General features: G+C 38.7%; 1 protein-coding gene across 1 annotated transcript; it reads right to left on the bottom strand.

The window, feature by feature from the left end:
* Positions 1-991: 991 nt before the first annotated feature.
* si:ch73-40i7.5 (amyloid-beta A4 precursor protein-binding family A member 3) lies at positions 992-22,871 on the bottom strand. Its single transcript, XM_062028478.1, has 11 exons — positions 22,631-22,871; positions 19,140-20,034; positions 15,413-15,437; positions 15,186-15,331; positions 12,640-12,726; positions 9,417-9,596; positions 7,270-7,449; positions 6,019-6,231; positions 5,623-5,742; positions 4,425-4,565; positions 992-4,345 (listed from the first exon to the last, which is right to left on the bottom strand). The coding sequence occupies exons 2-11, from the start codon at positions 20,019-20,021 to the stop codon at positions 4,274-4,276; spliced, it is 2,046 nt and encodes a 681-aa protein (XP_061884462.1). The 5' UTR covers positions 20,022-20,034; positions 22,631-22,871; the 3' UTR covers positions 992-4,273.
* Positions 22,872-22,975: the final 104 nt, after the last annotated feature.

The raw sequence follows: 22,975 nt of genomic DNA, 5'->3' as shown, positions 1-22,975 counted from the left end.
TTACAAAAGTATAACGTCCATTGTGTATTTTACATGAATAATGTCCATTTATTTTACATTATAAAATTGAAGGTTCTGTATTAACCCCGGCTTCCTCCCACCTCCAAAGACATGCACCTGGGGATAGGAAGACTGGCAACACTAGATTGGGACAAGCGGTAGAAAATGGATGGATGGACATTCACAGAATAAACTACTACTACTACTACTACCCTCTACTGGTCAAATTCAGCGCTCCATGTCTTAAACAAGCTTTGATCCCAGAGTTATTCAGACAAAAAGCAACACGGCCTCATATACAAAAGACATTATGAATTCAGCACTTTCAATACGTTCATTGTTGTCCAGTCGCTATTAAAAATGTTTTGATTTTTTTCAGGGTTGATAGTGCCATTTTTGGTTTGAATGAGTCGTCTCATACCACTTAAACAAGTTGAAAAACTTATTCGGGTGTTACCATTTAGTGGTCAATTGTACGGAATATGTACTGTACTCAGTACTGTGCAATCTACTAATAAAAGTTTCAATCAATCAATCAAAGTCTTGGTCTACTCACCCACTGCTGCTTGATTTTGACATATATGCCTTGCTTTCGCCCCCTTGCGTGGTGGCGGAAGTACTGCATACATGAACAACCCTCGTTTGGATGGTTTCACCAAGCCTATTTGGGTGATATTCGGCGGGTCAAATGAAAAGCTTTGACGGGCCGGATGTGCAGATCAACCAGAGCTGCTTCCCCTCAGAAACTCTCCTAATGCAATTATATTGCACATGCTTTACTAGAGCTTTTTTTTTTTAAAAAAAGGAGTTAAATGCCAAAAAATATGTATATATATACAGTGGTGAATTTTTTGAAATTATTTTTTTGTCTCCAATAACAGAAAACATGTTTCGCTCTTCTTTCAAATTATATCTAAAACGTAATGTAACTGCACCACATTTGCATAAACAACACATTCATGTAATACTGACACTCAATACGAGACAGGTATTCAATAAAAAAATGTATTATTGTTTGTAGTTGTCACTAAAGATGACCAAAATATTAGAAAGCTCTCAGTATCATAAAGTGCAGTTGTACACCACCAAGCACTTCCACCCGGAAATATATAAACATATCAATGACCATGTCTGCCAAATTGAGCATTATTCTGTAAATGTATAGAGCTGTGATACATTATCATGGGTAAGTTACCAAATACCAGGAGGATATTTTACACACCAGCTTAATGAATGCACAAAACTGCAATTCAATTTGGAAAACATAGAAGTCTCTTGTCAAATACCAGTCATCTTTAAATGTGCATTTTTACTACCGCCAAGCAGCGTCAGGTAGGTATTGTATGAATGAAACCATGGTGTCGCTTGAACGTGCATTCAAGTGACAAAGTGAGAGACTTGGAGTACACCCGTACTTTTACATCTCCTCTGTGAGCACTTTCAGGTCAGGCACACAAGATGCTTACAAGCAGGAAGACCAAAAAAAAAACCCTTATGAAATGCAATGTAAAAAACAAAAAACGTGTAAAACATCTACAAAATGTATCATGGCTTCTAGGCTACTTGCATTATTGTTACATAGCAAACAGTTACAAACTGAGCAATATAAATCAATTTACCTTTAACCCTTGTGCAACCTTAAGATTGACCATACACACTTACTCTTAGGATCTAAAAGGAATACGCTCATTAAGGTATCATAAGTCAGCAATGCATTAATATTTTCTGTTACTTTCAACACTTGAAATATTTTACCAACTTCAGATCCAGCTATTGATTTGAAATGTCAATGATTTTTGTTTTATGGCCTTTTTTTTGTAAAAAAAAAACAAAAACTAAACAACAACTGTTTTTTATAATTGGAAAATGCAAAATATGAAACACTTTAAAAAATAAGTTGCAGAATGTAATATTTGAGGTTGGGTAATTACCGCCTTGAATAGGTCAAATAAAATCATGACAATGATTTTGTTATGGTAGTAAAAAAAAAAGATTATTTTCAGTGGCTACTGAGCTAGAATGAAGAGAGAAAACAGGCAAGACTACATATATCTGCCCTGTTATATAAAATGTTATATATAACTGCCAAATATGTTCATTGCATTTCAAAGGTTTAATAGCTCATCTAAACTCTGAGAATTATACTGTTTTTCTGGCACCATCCGGTGGTTAAGGAGTGCAATTACACCAACACGCATTAATTTGGTTTTCATCAAAAAAAGCAAAGTAATCTATCAGGATTAGTCTGTTAAAAAAAAAAAAATAGCAGCGACAAGGGGCGTCAATAGAGCCAAAAGCAGTCTTAAGAGAAAGTGTGTATACTTAATGTTTACATCCTATTCTAAAAAATGTTGCCGTCAAAAACACAATGTGATTGCATATATACAGTCGTGGTCAAAAGTTTGCATACACTTGTGAGGGACATAATGTCATAGCTGTCTTGAGTTTCCAATAATTTCTACAACTCTTATTTTATTGTGATAGAGTGATTGGAGCACATATTTGTTTGTCACAAAAAACATTCATGAAGTTTGTTTCTTTTATGAATTTATTATGGGTCTATTTTGGTGATGTAGAAAAGTTACAATCAAATCAAATTAGCTTCATGGCATGGCCTCTTAACTTCATGTGAGTGAATATGATTGACGACACCTGTTGACTTCTCTGAGCCCATTTAAATAGGGCTCATGTGATGCAGTCATTAGACTCGGTTACAAACGCGACAATGGAAAAGTCAAAGGAACTCAGCACAGATCTGAAAAAACGAATCATTGACTTGAACAAGTCAGGAAAGTCACTTGGAGCCTTTTCAAAGCAATTTAAGGTCCCAAGAGTAACTATGCAGACAATTGTTCATAAGTATAAAGTGCATGGCACAGTTTTGTCACTGCCAAGATCAGGAAGAAAACGCAAGCTATCACCTGCTGCTGAGAGAAAATTGGTCAGGATGATCAAGAGTCAACCGAGAACCACCAAAAAGCAGGTCTGCAATTAATTGGAAGCTGCTGGAACACAGGTGTCAGTGTCCACAGTTAAGCGTGTTTTGCATCGCCATGGACTGAGAGGCTACCATGCAAGAAGGAAGCCCTTGCTTCAGAAGCGACACCTTAAGGCTCGTCTAAAGTTTTCTGCTGATCACATGGACAAAGATAAGACCTTCTGGAGGAAAGGTCTGTGGTCAGATGAAACAAAAAGTGAGCTGTTTGGCGACAATGCCCAGCAATATGTTTGGAGGAGAAAAGGTGAAGACTTTAATCTCAGGAACATCAATCCTACCGTCAAGCATGTTGGTGGTAGTATTATGCTCTGGACCTGTTTTACTGCCAATGAAATGGGTGCTTTACAGAGAGTAAATGGGACAATGAAAAAGGAGGATTACCTCCAAATTCTTCAGGACAACCTAAAATCATCAGCTTGAAGGTTGGGTCTTGGGCTCAGTTGGGTGTTCCAACAGGACAATGACCCCAAACACACGTCAAAAGTGGTAAAGTAATGGCTAAATCAGGCTAGAATTAAGGTTTTAGAATGGCCTTCCCAAAGTCCTGACTTAAACCCCATTGAGAACATGTTGACAATGCTGAAGAAACAAGTCCATGTCAGAAAACCAACAAATTTAGCTGAACTGCACCAATTTTGTCAAGAGGAGTGGTCAAAAATTCAACCAGAAGCTTGCCAGAAGCTCGTGGATGTTGCTTCCAAAAGCGCCTTATTGCAGTGAAACTTGCCAAGGGACATGTAAGCAAATATTAACATTGCTGTATGTATACTTTTGACCCAGCAGGTTTGGTCACATTTTCAGTAGACCCATAATAAATTCATAAAAGAACCAAACTTCATGAATGTTTTTTGTGGCAAACAAATATGTGCTCCAATCACTCTATCACAAAAAAATAAGAGTTGTAGAAATTAATGGAAAATCAAGACAGCCATGACATTATGCTCTTTACAAGTGTATGTAAACTTTTGACCACGACTGTGTATAAAAAACTCCCTGAAGAAATTTCAGACCACTAACCCTCAAATATCATATAAGGAGCTCATGTAATACTTGTTTTGGACCGTAGGGGTGCACAAGGGTTTGTAAATATGTGGTCATCAGAATCAGCATCAGCTTTATTGGCCAAGTATGTTTAAAACACACAAGGAATTTGATTTGGTGACTATGCTACATTGTTGTACTTGACAGTAGTTATGCTGTGTGTGATCAGTTGCATAGTATCTTATGGGTTTGGCAAATGTTTGTAGATTAGAAAACACTGAGCAGTTCCTTGAGTCAAAGAAATACTGGTTGTTCTTGTCCTGTTAAGAGCCTGTATGTGGAGGCCGGCATGGTCTTTAAGTGAATCTGTAAATAGAGAGGAGAAAACCCTAATTTCCATAACCTCAAGAGTGAAACTGACTGTGAGTGGATTTTTTTCCCTCACCTCTCCAACAGCATTAGTTAAAATGTGAATAATCTTGTCGTGTGGTGTGGCAACAACACTCTGCCCGTTAATTTCAATGATGCGATGTCCAACTCGGATGCCTCCTCTTTCTGCAATACCACCCCGCATTAGACTGCAGATCTGAGGAAGAAGAACATACGTTTCATTTTAAAAGCTAATTGATGCAAATAAAAGCAAGCGCAGAGGCACCTCGGTTTTTGTAACCTCTGCTTTTCATATGATTTTCAACAAACATTTTCGTTGAAAGTTTGCGCCGTTCGCTTTGTTATGTCTCACAACACGACGGTCAGTATAACCCCAGGTGTTCAGGGCACGTTTGACCGGTAGGAGGCCATGGGGAAGACCCAGGACGCGGTGGAGAGATTATGTCTTCCAGCTCGCCAGGGAACGCCCCGGGATCTCTCGAAAAGAGCTGGACGAGGTAAGAGGGAAGTCTGGGCTTTTCTGCTTAGGCTGCTGCCCCCGCGACCCGACTTTGAATAAGCAGAAGAAGATGGATGGATGGATGGCATACCACGGAAGTAGGTGCCCAGACAAAGACGATGGTGTTGACTCAGTCTCGTCATATTATTAATACAATGTGTGTGTCCAACTGTGTTCGTAATGTGTCTTTAATACAAAACGTGCGCTTGTTAGCCAGTGCTCAACTCCCCACCCGGAGGTCATCCTCCCGCAGCTCAGTTAATTTGCAGTTCTAATGCAGGCAGGTGCAATGACGTTGACGGTATGACTGCAGAGCACTACCGTGACCAAATTTAAATCGTTTCTACTGTCATACAGCGTTTACCACGCAGCCCTACCAAAACTAAAGGAAAATATCCAAACAACAGAAGAATAAGTGCTTTTTACATTTGAACAGAAGTGTAGATAGAACCAGGTAACAACAAAAATCAACCAGATATTACCAGTAAATTAGCAAGCACATAATTAATATCTTTAATAAAATAATACAACGGGAAATGACGCAATACGTTACCATATACGTCAGCAGCTAAATTAGGAGCATTTGTAACCTGTTTTGAATTTACATACCGAAAAATATATTGTGATATATACCGTTATTACAGGAGGCTGCGGTATATAATGCGATTTAAATTTAAGGCCTTATTGCCCATCCTCTGATCGTATCCAAGCAAACTATTTAGAATATAAATAAAAAAGCATAAATTTGACTTACAATGCCGTCTTCCACACTGAAACCCAGCTGAAACTTGGGATCTGGTCGCCTGATAATCGCCATGGTTACGGGAGGACAGTGGACAATACTGAGCTTAACATACTTCTGGCTTTTCAAATCCTGAGACAAACACAAAATGTATTTATGTATATTGTCAGTGAAATAAAATCCTTTAAACTTACATGAAAACACTGTTAATATAAATTGCATTCTTGGGTACACAGTCTTAGATATATAGATATCACACAGCACAAAACTCCCTAGGGAAACAGAACTAAAAGTCCAATCTAATCAATAAAAATGTATCCTCATGCTGCATGAAATCCAAGATCTAAAATTCAGGTAATTATGAGAACTTTGTATGTATAACTTTTTAAAATGGAGTCGTCCTCTTACCCGGATGATGTTCTGGCAGGTGGTGATGGGCAGACCCACCATGCTGGTGCTGTTGACGGACATGATGCGATCACCGATGCTGAGCTCTCCACAGCGCTCAGCAGGGCCTCCGTGAAGGAGGTTGGCCACCATTACTGTGGGCAGGATAGAGCCCCAGCCCGACTCCACTATCGCCAACCCCAAAATTTCTCCTGTAACCTTGGTGATGGTAATCTGATACACAGAAACAGAGCATTCTTATTAAGTTTTTTAAGTACCAATGATTGTCACACACACACACTAGGTGTGGCGAAATGATTCTCTGCATTTGACCCATCACCCTTGGAGGTGAGGGGAGCAGTGGGCAGCAGCGGTGGCCGCGCCCGTTCATGTCAGTGTTGCCCTTACATTCATTTATTTGCGCGGGACGCCAGGAATAAATTTAGACCACGCTCTTAATCACATTACAATAGTACAAGACTTAGTCTTTCCAACTTGTACAGTCGATGTCCTCAGCTTCTAAACACGCCTCATACGCACCTGGGGCCTCATTTATAAAAGTGTGCGTGGAATGTAAAAAAATGTGTGAGCATAAACCTTAGAATGTACATACTAGGGTTGTACAGGACACCTGATTCTGATCATTTGGATGGGTGGCCAAATACTTTTGGCAATATAGTGTATTTACACAAGAATAATATTTATTTCATTGTCCTTTGGTCTATTTTTGGTCTTTGTTGCATGCAAATAATTTGCACCTTTTGTTTTGTAAACACATTTTTATTTTTATGGCTATTGTGTCATCCTGTAGTAGCATAACGATTGTATGCAAGTAATGTGGAGCTGTAGTTTTATTGTCAACGTGGTGTTGTCTGTCATGTGTAAATGTGTGTATTCCCTTTTGCCTTAATGCGCTACATGTTAAAAAGCATTTTTGAAATTTTATACCCTAGGAAAAAGTAGCAGCTAATGGGTATGATGACTAATAAAACAAACTTGTTGAAAAAAATTAAGGCAGATACTTTAGTGTTAATGTTGTACTTTAAGAATGTAGAACATATTTTAATAAGATGATGATGTTACATATTATTTCTATTTTTATTGTATTTTTGGGGGGAATTTACTTCCCCCCAAGTCTATACAAATTGACCTGTATCTTGAAACGTTCCACTCTACTTTCCGGATTCAGCGGACAAAAATAAAGCTTGTAAAGCAAAGGACTAATGGTAAAAAGCACAACTTTAGCCCCATCGTCTCAATTATTCCACTTACATCTCTGATGTTCTGGGAGTCAGAGAAGTGGGCCAGATCTCCATTGTAGAGCTCCTGACTTTCCAAGTAGTCGCTGTACTCGCCAGGCTGCAGATCACTGGCCTTGATGCCATTGGTCTGAAGGAACTGCTGGTAGGCCACGCCGAATGCCTGGCCAATAGCTTGAGCTATGATCTGAGCCTGGAAAGAGGAATACCAAAAACAACGAGTTTGTATTTGAGGCAGACAATCTACTTTTGCGTGTTAGCAATGAGGGAGTACAACTGGAGCTGATCCAAATTATGTTCATTATGTTATTACAATGTTTAATGTGGGTCTTCAATGTTGTCCAGGCCACGGACCATCAAACTGATAGAGTGGGGACCCCCTACTTAAATTCTGGTATCTTGTGAAAATTGTACTTTATATTAAACTAGTCATAAAGGTACCTTGTTTTTATGCAATACCAAGATAGGTAAATAACAGCAGTAGTGCCAATAATAGCTACCTGGCAAATAGCCAGCTAATCACCAGCTGACAACTACAGAGTTAATCACTCGCTGGCAACTAGAACCCTAATCGCTAGCTGGCAACTGGTGCGCTAATTACTAGCTGCTGTAGCAGTGAATGGGCGCTTCCATTGCAAGCAGCCCATATTATTATTGCTTATACTTCACAGTTTATTATTCTTCTTTTAATAGTTCTGCACGTTTCTCTTATGTCTAATACGCGACGATCCGGCCAACAAACCCCCACATGTTATACCGTCGGAAAGGGGCTGTTCGCGCCGATAGCGGTCAACGTTGTGGCTTGGAGAGCGAACGGAGTCAGCCACAAATAACTTTAACTTTTTAATTGTGCTAACTCGCCAGCTTGATTCGGTGTCTGTGATCTTCTCCTCGTTCTGCAACTCACTGTGATGTTAAGGCAAGAGCAACAGAGTACCTGCAGCTGAAGCTAACAATACATTTTGTTTAGATCTTTTTCTTCTTCTTCATATTCCATTAAAAAAATGCAGGACTAATATTTTGACATGAAAATGAACGTTCAAAAACGTTGCGTTTTTGCCAACATCTCACAGGCCTTTAGATAGCTAGCGATTGACGCTGTCATTGTCAGCTAGCGATTGGCGTCCTAGTTGCCAGCTAGTGATTAGCGCAATAGTTGCCAGCTAGCAAAAAACTTCCTAGTTGCCAGCTATCGCTAGCTGAAAACTAGCGATTAACATGCCAGTTGCCAGCTAGTGATTAGCGCATTGGTTGTCAGCTAGTGTTAAGCGTGCTAGTTGTCAACTAGTGTTAATCACTCCATTTTTAGCTAGCGATTAGCGCACTAGTTGTTTGCAAGTGATTAGCGCTCGAGTCGCGTGCTAGTTTACAGCTAGTGATAAACGCGGCAGTTGCCAGTTTGGGATTAACCTGTGAGTTGTCAGCTAGTGATTAGCGCACTGATTGCCAGCTGGCAATTAAAGCGCTAGTTGCCAGCTGGAATCTAAAGCGCTAGTTGCCAGCTGGCAATTTAAGCGCTAGTTGCCAGCTAGCTATGAGCAACACAATGGTTGTTACGTATTTGAATATCATTAGTATTGCACAATATGTAGGTATCTTTAAGACCAGTTTAATATAAAATACAATTATAATTTCATACCAGGTATATAAATAGTCCATCAGTTTAGAGTTCTTTGGCTCAGAAAATGTGGAAGATCCCGATATAGACCACATTGAAGTGTTTTTAATGTAGATTCAAATCATCATAGGTCTCCTTTGATGGTCAAGTACAGTATACAACTGGCAAGGTGCAAGTGAATAAAGCAGCGTAGCATTAGTGCTAGTTTGTCAGCCCGCTTACTAAATAGAAGGCTAAAGTATGTAACAAGTTATGAATGGATGGACAGTGTTATTTTGATGACTCTTGTCTGAAAAATTGTGAAGTATTACTATGGACACACAGCACGCTTTTTTACTCTAGCTGCTGGTTTATTGCTTCGCTTTGATCCCAAAAAGTGGTCTGCGATGGTGGAAGGAAACTAAATCTAAAGTTTTCCTACATGGATAATGCGTCACTTATCAACCATCAGGAAATTAATAATTTTTATGTTAAACATCTGACTAATAGAGATAAGAAATGAGAGAGACTCCTGCCGTGCAAATTGTTTCCATCCCACTCACATCCTCAGAAGAGAAGACGTGGCAGACCATTAGGCACTTCTGAGCCTTGGAGGAGGAGGAGGCAGCGGCGGCAGCAGGGCTTCCTTGGCCTTTACGCTTCCTGCGTGCCATCAGGACAACAATCTCGCCAATGTCTGCGATGTAAGAAATCATCTGTAAAGCGTGATCCATCATGGCTTCCTGGGTGGACACACGTCACATGGAGGTCAAGCATGTTTAAAACGTTATCTCTTCAAACTCACTGCAGACCTGAAAATCACTACAATATGGAAGTAAAAAAAACTATTTTCGTTCTTCTGCTAAAACTCTCTACTTTTTAGTTTTGATTTAAACTAAACATTAACTTAACGGTTGATTGAAAATGGACTTAAATCCTATCCATCCATTTTCTACCGCTTATCCCTTTCGGGTCTAATTAAATTAATTTGAGTATGATGAATTTTAATGTCATCAGGGTATTTTGTATATTTCGTTTATTATATTCAGACACATTTGTTGGGCATAGGAGGAATTTGTGGCCCTATTTTATTGAAGGGCCCCTACGCAACCCTAAACCTAACCTTATTCCCCCACGTACACACAATTAGTATGTTTTTTGTTTTTACAGAATAGCACTGACAAATTTAACATGAAGTAGCTAGAATGTGAGTTTTAAAATCATACGTGTCATTATTCACATACCGGTAATTATAAATCAGTCAAGTTTCACTTCACTTCATTGTGCAAAGTAGAGGTTAGCTAGTAATGTAGGATTTCTTGGATTTATATGATGTCATGTCTGGCTCATTAAATATGCGTGGTGGTCAATGGGTATAAGGCGCCATTTAGCCATTCTCGAAGAAAAATACTCTATGCTTGCGTTCTTTTCGGCTGTACGAACCGAACCGTTCAATCAAGAAAAGGATCAACGTTTCCTCAGATTTCCTCGAGAGGTAATCAGGAAAGGCGGAAGAGGGCAAGATTTTACAAAAGACAACGAGAAAAGTGGCATGCACTACAGTCCAAGGGAGCAGAGTGAAAGAATGCACAAGTCTGCAGTGATCACTTTGTTAAAGGTTTGTTTGTTATACTTTTAATGTTGAATATTTCCCATTTAGGTATTATCTTTATTTGTATTTCTTGAAACACATTTTTGCTGCGAGTGTTTCAAGAAAGTACATACAAGGCGAGTCTCAATGAAAAAAACAAATGTGAGCGATACCTAAAAGAGCTTTTACCAAAGGCAACGATCATAAATGAAGCTTTCAGCACATACACAAAGTTTAAATCTATAGTTATATTTCGATAAAGACGGGGAAACCACGCGTATTTGTAAACGGCGCGTGCAACAACAACAAGGCAACAAACATGGCGGTAGATGCAAAGGTAATCATGAAATGCAACCTTACTCATGCAAAAAGAATACATATTTATCCGGGAGAATCTTGATACCAATTTCCTTGACCCAGTCACACACAAAGAAGTTGTAGATCTTCATGCTTTTCCAAGTTTTAATCTAGTTTGTCGTGCAAAATGACATCTGGAACACAAGATAGTTTGATATGTCGAGGAACTCCACTAACGAATAATCCTTGACATCACCCGAAAAATATATTTTTGATAAAGTAGATGGATCTATTCCATTGCCCTCTTTGATTTTTTGCTCGCATCTGCTTTTTGCAGGAAGATCTAGGCCCCTTGTGTACCATTTTGGCTCTGTTGACCACCACTGTTTTTCACTTCCAATTTTTCTTGCCTGTCCCTCTTGGGGTCGCGGGGTGCTAGAACCTTCCACACTCGGATGTAAGGTACACCCTGGACAAGTTGCCATTTCATTGCAGGGTCAACACAGATAGACAAACAACATTCACACTCACATTCACACACTAAGGCCAATTTAGTGTTGCCAATCGACCTATACCCAGGTGCATGTCTTTGGAGGTGGGAGGAACCCGGACTATCCAGAGGAAACCTCCGCAGTCACGGGGAGAACATGCAAACTCCACACAGAAAGACCCTGAGCCCGGGGATCGAATCAAGGACCTTCTTATTGTGAGGAACCGGCACTAACCTGTGCTTCCCCTGTGCCTAATATTTTGATACTGACATATCTCATATCTGCATAACTTACTAGAATACAGACCATTAAATATATCAAAATAAAATACCTACTGTACTGTTTACTTGTTGAAATATTCTTTATAAAGTTAAAATCTCCCAAAAACTTAGTTGTTGCCAAAAAAATGATTGAAAGTACAATTAATAATAATAACAACATGTCAAAGCATTTCTCTAAAAAAACATAAGTTTTAAAAATGTAAAAGATAACAAGAATATACCTAAAAATTGTAGAAATTTCACCAACAAACACTTTTCTTAAAAGGTTTTTAACGGTCCAAAATTCCAAATAACTGTAAAAAAAAAAACAATTGCTGAAGGTCTTAATGTAATGTTATGTGACATACAAATGGTACACAGCATGTGCTGAGAGAAAACATATTTTTGATATTTGTATCATGGGTTTGTTGGCCCACAAGCAATTATCAGTGGATAATAATGATCATAATAATCCATCATTTTTGTATTATCATTAGTGCATCTACTGGGGATTAGGTCTTTAAAAACTAGAATTGTTTCAAACTTTTATCACGATTCCTTGAACACCCCACATGTATGTGCTATGTAGCTATGAGATGCAAAAGTCAAACTTAAACATAACTTAGTCCAATGGTGCCACAAGTAGATGAATCATATTTGTATCTTTCTTCTATCACTGCATCCTGGTTCCCAAATGTTAGCGTTGTGTGAGAATGCATGATGGTAAGCTTTGATGATGTTACAGGGTTTCTGCCGGTATCAGCTAGTCTAATTTAATGTTTGTTAATGTATTTATTAAAGCTTACAATTGACTGTATAGACAAACTTGTAAGCGTTTGACAATGATGATCTTGAATAGTTGAAAAGTAACTGTTACTCTCTAGTGAATTAGAATTGGCTCACAGGATTGTTTAATGTGAGTGTTTATTTCTATCTTCATTTATTTTATACAGCAGAAGTTCATGCCATTGTCAGTGATCATTGTATCTAAAGATTAAAATGAAAAGTGTTTATGTGTACTTTTGGATAAAAAAAGAACCAAAATAACCCTAGTGTAATTATGGAGGATAGATTTTAAAGAAAGTATTTAAAAGCCGTGCTTGCGACAGGTGGAAGACTGTTGCAACATTCTTCTAGAAAATCCCACCTGCGTATCAGCAGACAGAACTTTGATCCTCTGAGTGGAGATAAAAAGATCCACTTCTGTCATGGGTTGGGTCTCGCCATCTGGGGCCTGAAACAAACCAGAATAAATTAATCAAAGGAGTGTAACTGCTAAAAGCTGTTTCGTCAAACTCATTCTCATTGATGGCCACATCGCAGTTATGTAAGGCCTCAGAGGGCCGCTTCATGATATTATTCAGGATTTCGCAATGTTGCAATTGCGCCATTTCACGCAAATTAAACCAATTCTTCTAAATAATTGCCCAATCCCTGAATTCCCCCACATATTTTGGCCAATTGTTGACCTTTAAAAAAAAAATCGAAATTTCTTATTTTTTAAATAAATAACATGCTAATTGTTAGCTAGCTTAAATGCTAGCATGTATACAAGACACTAGGGCTGTACGGTATACCGGTAATTAATAATGAAAGCGGCACTAATTAATTTAAAAAGGTACTATACTGCCTTGAAAAAAATAATTGTACTTTTTTTTATGCCTATGCTGCCACGCTGCGTTGTCGTTGCTGGTAATACGAGCCGAGGCGCATGTTGAGTGAGTCAGCACACACAGAGACAGAAGTGGGAGAATGGCAGAAATGGCTTCAAAACAAACGATTTTGGGGAAGTTATAAACAAGGAAGTGCCGTTCTGCAAGCGGTGCTTTAAAACACGCCTTGCCAAACATTTAAAAGGACAAGCATCCAGACCTGCACAAGGAGTTTAAAGACAGACAGGTAATAATGTAGTTAACTACTCCCCTGTTCTGCTCATTTAGATCAGTGTTTTTCAACCACTGTGCCGCAGCACACTGGTGTACCCTGAGATACTGTCTGGTGTTGCCGCGGGAAATGATGGAATTTCATATAATGTCTCTAAAAAATATATTTTGGAGACCAATAATTATAATACTCAAATAATGTATGCTGTTGAGAGATCGGCAAAGTAACCATTTAATACTCTTCGATATCAAAAGGTGGCAGCAGGTAGCTAAATGCTATGTAGGCCTACTTTTAGACAAGACGAGACAATTAGTGATTATGGTTATGGTTTGAATTCATATCAAACAATTGCGTCAGGTATTTGATGAGAATTACTATATATTGTCAATATAAGCTACTGAGTTAAATTGTTTAACATGTTCTGCTGGTGGTGTGTCTCTGAATTTTTTTAATGAAAAAAAATGTGCATATGCTCAAAAAAGGTTGAAAAACACTGATATTGATACCGGTACATAGACGCCACAGACAACTGGTTGGCTCGTTGCCACTTATTAGCATATTAGTTGAGTCAAAACCACCCACATAGCGTAAACAAGTGCAAGTGAATTGACTACATTTCATAACAAATTCATACAATTTGTGTTTTATCTATAAAAATGTGCGTTTTACCTGCTACATGTCTTATCTGTTTAGTTTTAGCCACAATATTTTTTGTAGTATCCATCCATCCATCCATTTTCTACCGCTTATTCCCTTCGGGGTCGCGGGGGGCGCTGGAGCCTTTCTCAGCTACAATCGGGCGGAAGGCGGGGTACACCCTGGACAAGTCGCCACCTCATCGCAGGGCCAACACAGATAGACAGACAACATTCACACTCACATTCACACACTATGGCCAATTTAGTCTTGCCAATCAACCTATCCCCAGGTGCATGTCTTTGGAGGTGGGAGGAAGCCGGAGTACCCGGAGGGAACCCACGCAGTCACGGGCAGAACATGCAAACTCCACACAGAAAGATGCTGAGGCTGGGATTGAACTCACGACTACTCAGGACCTTCGTATTGTGAGGCAGACGCACTAACCCCTCTGCCACCGTGTAGTATTTACTATTTATTGTATTTGTCTTAAAGTAATATGTAAAATTGTAAAGTGTTCTTTTAAGTGCAACAAGAAAATCCCAGTATGTTTAATATCTTCTCATTTTCATTTCAATTTTAATAAATGTATGTTTAATGTATCAGAAGATTTTCTGTTAAAATAAAGCCAACACTCAAATTTTTTTGGGTACCCTTTATTTTTGAAAAGTATTGGAATACATATCGGTGCAGTACCAATACCGAAAAACATTACAAGACACATTTAATTAGAATAAAAGTTGGTTAAAGTACTTTTTGAGCACATTCAGCAATACTGTGATAATAATGATAAACGTGATCATTTTCATTTTTGTAATTGTTACAGTACATCAAAATTACTCAATTTCCCCTTCATTTGATTATTATCATTGTTTACCAACAAACTGATGGAAAACTTGCTTTGGAATCAGAAGTCAAAGTGACAAGCAGATATTTTAGTACGGCTAATGTAAAAATGTAATTAGAAAATGATTTAAATGACCAAAAAAAAAATTTGGAATAGCTTGCATTATATTATTTTCTGTTCAAATTAGAACATATTAATCAAGAAAGATTTGACACATTATTTCTAGACTTTTGCAGGCGGGCCAATTAAAATTGAAAGTTGAGTTTGAGACCTGTGGTCTACATCATCAAACACAAATGGCAACGTGTGATGTCAAAGGAGTTTACCTTAATGCGGTCCACTGCCTCTTGAGCCTGGACCATACGGGCGTTAGTAGATGGGTGCTTCTCTGATTTGATCTGGGTGGAGCCCAAGTATTTGGCACCAAATATGACTCCATCTAGAAGATCTTCAGGGTCACAAGGACCAGGTACTGGTAGATAAAAGTACAATAAAATGCAACATATATCACTGACCTTCTTTCTATTAATCAGAAAAATAAAATATGACTTACCGTCTTTATATGAAGGCTGATCGTTCTGTATGGCGACAAAATTAGGCATTAGTTCATTTTTTATGGGTTTTGTTCCTGTTTTGGCCCAGCCACAGTCAATTCTAATATGATGTACATAGTAAAATGAAGTAATGTACTGTATTTGATCTCAGGTCTGATTTGCAGTCATGTTCAAAAGAGTGTACTTGTACAACCTCTTTCACTGCTATGGTATTGCAAATCAGAACATTAAAAAAATTGACAAAAACAGAAGATCGTGTTATCTGTCAGTAAAACAACACATTACATGAAATGGAAAGGGTAGGATGTGCCTAACATTTATATTGCAACATACACTCTATTGCAGCCTCACTGTGAAAACTATACATATCACCAAATATTGGTACAAAAACAATAACAGAACCATTTAAGAAAGGGTTACAGAGACTCCTAAGTTGGCTGCTGACATATGCGGTACCATTGTTTTGTTTAAACTATTATTAATCTAATTGCTATTAAATGTTAATCAATAACTGGTTACTTTCTGTTGTAATCTGGTTTGAACTTTACTTTTGTTAGAATGTAATAAGCCCTTATTTTTCTGTTGTTTGACCACTTTACATAAGTTTTGAGCAATACTACAAATTTGGATATCGATCCAATACCAAGTAGTTACAGGGGCAGTACTGGTCATACCAATGCTCATACATAACATTTTCAAGATCATTGAATGATTCAATTTTTGTCCACAATCATACTCAAACATTAACACAGAAGGGTGGTGTAACAATATTAATTAAACATTAAAATTATTTACTATTGCTGGTTCAGATTTAAATAATTTGTTTTTTGCCCTTCAAGTCCTCCTGCTTATTTCCTGAGTTTGTAAGAAATAACAAAAAAACGACTAAAGATTTATTTATAATGGAAAAATATTAATCTAACCTCTGTAGTATCGACCATATAATAATAATATACTCTGTATTCTTACTGGCGATATTTGTATCGATCCTTTGTTTTTCATTTAAAAGCTTTAGTTTGCGATCAGCATATGCTCCCACAGTGCATGTTTAGCTAATTTTCATTCTCCAGTGATAATGGTACTTGTAAGAAACATTGTTTATTAGGCGGCATGGGGGTTGGGTTAGCTGACTTAGAAGTGGCTTAGCACTGTGGAGGGACGTTAGCTACTAGCAAGGATGCTGTAGTGCGTTAAATTGAGTGCGTTCGTTCGCTTGTTGCTGTGAAATTTGAAAATCACGGCTATTATGCGTCATCAACCTGCATTATCACAAAATTACGATAGTAGGGATGGTCCAATCAGGGTTTTATGCTGCCGATTCCGATCATCCGTGAGTGAGATCGTCCAATACCGATACCAACCAAATGTATCATGATGAATGTTTTTGACAGTTTAACAATATCAACACAATATTTAAACTACTGATAATAATGCTTAAGATACAGAGAAAATAGTTTCTGATGTAATGGAGTTAATTACTATTAGCTTAAACGAGCCGCTCCATAGTTAAAGTTAAAGTTAAAGTACCAATGATTGTCACACACACACTAGGTGTGGTGAAATTTGTCCTCTGCATTTGACCCATCTCCTTGATCACCCCCTGGGAGGTGAGGGGAGCAGTGGGCAGCAGTGGGCAGCAGCGTAGCCGCGCCCGGGAATCATTTTTGGTGATTTAACCCCCAATTCCAACCCTTGATGCTGAGTGCCAAGCAGGGAGGTAATGGGTCCCATTTTTATAGTCTTTGGTATGACCCGGCCGGGGTTTGAACTCACAACCTACCGATCTCAGGGCGGACACTCTAACCACTAGGCCACTAATAGTGTGTATGGAGACGCATAATTAACTGTGAGCTGCTTGTCAGCTGGGTGAGGAACAATTAATACAGTGCCAGCGGAGGATATCGGCAATAAAATTCATCGACAATGGTGATCACATACATTTTCACAAAAATCGGCCAATACTTATCGTTGGCTGATCGATCGGCACATCCCTAAAAGATATTAATAAAAGCTTTAGTGTCGGCCAAATTGATATACCGTATTTTTCGGACTATAAGTCGCAGTGTTTTTCCATAGTTTGGCCGGGGGTGCGACTTATACTCGGAGCGACTTGTGTGTGAAATTATTAACACATTGCCGTAAAATATCAAATAATATTATTTAGCTCATTCACGTAAGAGACTAGACGTATAAGATTTCATGGGATATAGCGATTAGGAGTGACAGATTGTTTGGTAAACGTATAGCATGTTCTATATGTTATAGTCATTTGAATGACTCTTACCATAATATGTTACGTTAACATACCAGGCACGTTCTCAGTTGGTTATTTATGCGTCATTAAACGTACACTTATTCAGCCTGTTGTTCACTATTCTTCATTTATTTTAAATTGCCTTTCAAATGTCTATTCTTGGTGTTGGGTTTTATCAAATAAATTTCCCCCAAAAATTCGACTTATACTCCGGTGCGATTTATACTCCGAAAAATACGATCATTTATATCGCAACCCTACTAAAGGGCACACATTACTTTAATGTAGGGCTGGGCGATATAGACTAAAACATATATCGCGGTATTTTTAGGCCGAATTACGATGTATGATATATATTGGTATTTAAAATGTGCTAAGTGTTTAGTTTAAATTCGACACTATATTACTCTTACTACCAGTCTTCTGAAAATTACTTTTAAAAAGTAATTAAATATAGTTACTTTACTTGTCACTTAACCACAAAAGTAATGCAATTACTAATGGAATTACTCTATAATAAATTTAATTAATTGTTAGAGAAAGTAATGAATGCTTTACTTAGAAAAACTTTAAATATATGTCATATGCAGTTGAGAGAAGTTTATGAGAGCAGCGTGTGTGTGCGTGCGTGCGTGTGTGTGTCTTTAAAAGGTGGTGTCTGTTGCTCAGCGAGCGAGGGTTTCAGCTAAACTGTATTTGTTAGCTTTCGCAGTGGCAGTTTGTTGGCTCTGACGGCTGTTCTGTTGAATCTTTTCACCGGCTTGTGTTACCTCTGGTTAATAAAGAGTAGCCGCCACTCGCCCCTGTCAGTCACCAGAGCTACGGTGTAGGCACAACGGCTATGCACGAAGGCGAATGTGGTGGGGGGTCTTTTTCGGCAATGTGAGGTAGCGGCTCCGGAGGCGCGCCAGACCCTTCCCGCGCCGAACACTTTCTCACCTATAGTGCCAATGCGCCGCAGCGACCGCGAACGGCCGTGACAAAGGCACATCCAAAGAGGTGCTGGAGCCTATCTCAGCTGCATTCGGGCGGAAGGCGGGGTACACCCTGGACAAGTCGCCACCTCATCGCAGGGCCAACACAGATAGACAGACAACATTCACACACACATTCACACACTAGGGCCAATTTAGTGTTGCCAATCAACCTATCCCCAGGTGCATGTCTTTGGAAGTGGGGGGAAGCCGGAGTACCCGGAGGGAACCCACGCAGTAACGGGGAGGACATGCAAACTCCACACAGAAAGATCCCGAGCCCGGGATTGAACCCAGGACTACTCAGGGCCTTCGTATTGTTAGGCACATGCACTAACCCCTGTGCCACCGTGCTGCCCACGGTATGGTGGTATCGTCTCAAATATATATATTTTTCTGAAACATACTGGTATTAACTGCAATACCGGTATACTAGCCAGCCCTACTTCAGAGCTACTGAAAAATATTTTTCCCTCTATCATAATTTATTGTACCAACCTCATCACTTTCTGCTGCAGCAGCTTCCTTCCCTGGTGCCTCTTCTCCCATTTTCATCCACACCTGCTCAGGTAACTCATCGTCAGGGAGCGAGGCAGCGGAGTCGGCCCGTTGTCTCTGCTCTTGACCATTGCCATAATGACCCCAAAACCTGGGGACGTCCTCCTGGTTGTAGGATATAGAAACAACAGCGTCCACTTCCCCTGTGTGTGGGAGGCAGCCAGAATGGGGTGGAGCGTTAATGGCTGTGCACTGCAGCAGTCCCAGTACGTCTCTCTGGTGGCTTTCCGAAAAAAGCAACCCGGTGGTTTCAGTGCTGTCGTCTGTTAAGGGTGATGATGAAGAGCATGCCTCAAGATCGGATTGTTGATGTCCATCAAAGCAAGGCAGCGTTCCGGGATTCGGCTTATGCTCTTCTTCGATCATCTGTAGTTGGCTGAGCAGGGTTTGGATACAAGTGTGGTCTTCATCGCCTTGTGTTCGATTAGCAGCCTCCTCCTCCACATCTGCGGATGTTTTTTCCTCAAGGGTATCGCCATCTTCCTCAACATCATCCACTTCCAGCTCATCATGTACCTGGTTGGAATCTGCCGAAACCACAGTGCGAGATGCGTCAGCATCACCTGAGCTGGCCTCTTCTTCATTTCCAGTAGGAGTGAGGAAGCTGGGGTCTTCGGGATCTTCTGCTGAGCCCGCCTCAGTGGAGGAATCTGACTTCCAGTCTAAAGGAGGAGGCTCCATCAGGTGGTACTCATCCAAATCTTCCACCTGAGAATCTGCAGTCACCTCATATTTGATCTCGGCATCCTCGAGCTCTACATCAATAGATGTGTTTGAGAGTGCAGGAGCTGACACATCTGCAGAGCTGTGGTCAACATCCATTTTGACACAAAGCCTGTAGAGGTCAGAAAGTGGAACACTGAGAAATTAGGACACTAAATAAATCGCCAATTCCACAGGAATACATATGATGCTGCTTCTATCGACATTGTAAACATGTCAAGTTTTGATAAATATGATTTATCATGATATGATAAATAGCTTTATAGCGAAAAACTCTATGCAGTGTTTCCCACACATTCATTTATTTGTGGCGGACCGCCACGAAAGAATTACGTCCGCCACAAATTTAAAAAATAAAATAAAAAATAAATAAATATATATATTTTTTATTTTTTTATTTTTTTAAATTTAAAAAAAATTTTTTTTTGTCCTGTCCAGCTTCTCAGGCAAATCATATAGTTGATGTAGATGCCCATATAGGCTGTTCAGATTTACTTTACAAAAGAGAAGTGTAGGATACTTCTCTTGTTGCCTTATTTGTATTTGACCACTACTGTTTTCTGTTTATTTGTTACTGACTGTGACAGGACACCTCTGCCTCTGTTTCACTTTATGTTGCTGGTAAATAATATGGTTGTAGTAGTAGGCTAAAGTTAAATTATTTAGTATGCACTAATTAAAGGGGCAGAGCTTTAAGAGACATTTTAGCTTTTATATTTTATAAGATGTATTTTTTGTAAGAACCACAATTAATAAATATATTTCAGTGAATAACTTATTGTTCAAATCTGTATATAAATATGTACATAAAGTGTTGTAATTATATTGTAAAATGGATGGATGGATGGATGGAAGGACGTTTAAAACAAAACTGTTATTATTAATTAGTAAGTATACATTTTTTGAGCCTTTTAGAGAAAATCATATCATTGTAGTAAATTATGCAAATTACTCGATGATGTCATGATGGCCACGCCCATAGCCACGCCCCCACCGCCACAGGTATCTTGGTAGTTTATGGGAAACACTGCTATGCACATATTTATAGCGACCAGTCACTTCTGCAGTATGATCACCACCGTGATCATTATCCGCTGCAGGTTTTTGCCTGTTCTACTTTGATGGACTGAATTTCCCCATGAACGCAATTATATTTTGTCTCTGCTAAATCTCTCTTTAGCGGTGAGTCAACATGTCCTTTGTAATAGCTTAAGTTCGGTTTAGCAGTGTCCATTCAAAAGTCCAAAGAGATAATTGCAGATTTTAACATCGCTTCAAACGCCATCATTATGACAGATTTACGACCGTATTTCTAAAACGACCATATTACTTAAGTTTATATTGTAGCCGAACATTTTCCTCAAAGATATAATGTCGAAAGAACAAAGAAACTTTGGACATTTTCTCTAATATAAACACATGACTATTGAACATATTGGCTTGAATTCAACTCGTAAAATACTATTATCATAAAATATAATAATAATCGCACTTCAACTACATTTTTGTTGGTATTCCTATGCACACATTATGGCTTTCATAACTCTACTTTTGGTCGCCAAGAGTAATTCAGTGAAACTTAGTTTATCGCTTTTAATTGGTTCTAGGGCTGGCCCTTGTAAAAATCAATTTCCGGGCCATAGGAGCTGTTATTTATAAAGTGAATATTTCTATACAGCTAGCGGGGAGCATAAAAACCTGTTTGACTTTTTAAATAGATTTTTTCAACATTACGAAATCCTTTTAGACATGAAATAACACTCATAGACACCTTAACAAGCCGCAAAGTTGATGTGGCAATGGACAACAACCCCCAGCGCAGTGTTTCTTAACCATAGGGCTCATGTTGAACCGCAAGCATACCCTAAAAACCTGCCAAAAAACACGTGTTTTTCAGCTGAGGGTCGCATCGGTACTCGGTTGTAATACACTTTTCCACCACTTGTGGCAGTAATGACAATCTTAAACAAACAAAAGAAGTCTGGAGCTAGTCATAGAAAAGTTCCTTAAGCGCAAAAAATATTAATAAAGTGGTGAAGCTGTATTTTTATTTGCATTAAAACAATTTGACAGTTTATTTAAAAAACATATATTATTATCAATTTAGTCAGAATTTATGATTTTTAAGTACATTTATTTTTATTCAGTTTTACGGAGTCCCTTATTTTACAGTATATAATGTATTTAGTATTTATTTTGTAATCAGCCTGACCTAAGCCTCGATAATAATCTTTATGATTAACAAGGGCTGTCAACGTTAACATGTTAATCAGAACCCCTGCACTAGCGTGTTACACGAGTAATATTAAAAACTGAATAGGGCCACAAACAAAATCTTGTTTAGGGCCACGAAAAGCCTAAGGCCGCCCCTGTTCATAGCTTTTAGTTAAACATGACCCATACTCAACATAAGGGCTCAAGGAAAGCAGCTCAAAGTATATAACAGAAAATTGCATGAACGTAATAATTCATACATAGCGGGTCTGCCACTAGATGTATGTGAACTTTGCATTAAAATGTTTTTACTTTCAAAATGCAGTTCCTTTTTAGGCCATTAAAAAAACGACAGCAGCAGCTGGTAAACACACTGTTTGGCAACAAAAAAAAGTTTACAGGGTACTTTAAATGGAAGTTACAGATAAACGAATTGAAATATTTGAACGGAATAATTAAAAACTATAGAAGAATTGTAAGGAAGCTTATCTGACCTGGATTTCTTTGTGCTGACACGGATATTCCTTGAGGTGCCACGACATAAACATAGACGTGTGCCGAGGTCATGTCCAAAAATGAATTTTATGTGTCATACTAACAACGGAACTTCCAGTGAATGTAACAGTTTCACGCCGTTTCAGGTTCGACTCCTAAACCAAACGCGCAATGCGTTTCTCCATTTTTGGTAGCTTGCAGGCTAATCAGCTGTATTTTGCTGGCTGTGGCTATAATTTTGGTGTGTTCAGGGGTTGTCGTTTTTCCAACATTCCCACCCAAAAGAAAACTTTGTACACCAAATGATGGCTTTTAAATGCATTTAAATTGAACAATATATGTTA

Source organism: Entelurus aequoreus, linkage group LG19, assembly GCF_033978785.1.
Source record: "Entelurus aequoreus isolate RoL-2023_Sb linkage group LG19, RoL_Eaeq_v1.1, whole genome shotgun sequence".
Lineage (NCBI taxonomy): Eukaryota > Metazoa > Chordata > Actinopteri > Syngnathiformes > Syngnathidae > Entelurus > Entelurus aequoreus.
This window is presented reverse-complemented; position numbering and strand designations above follow the sequence as displayed.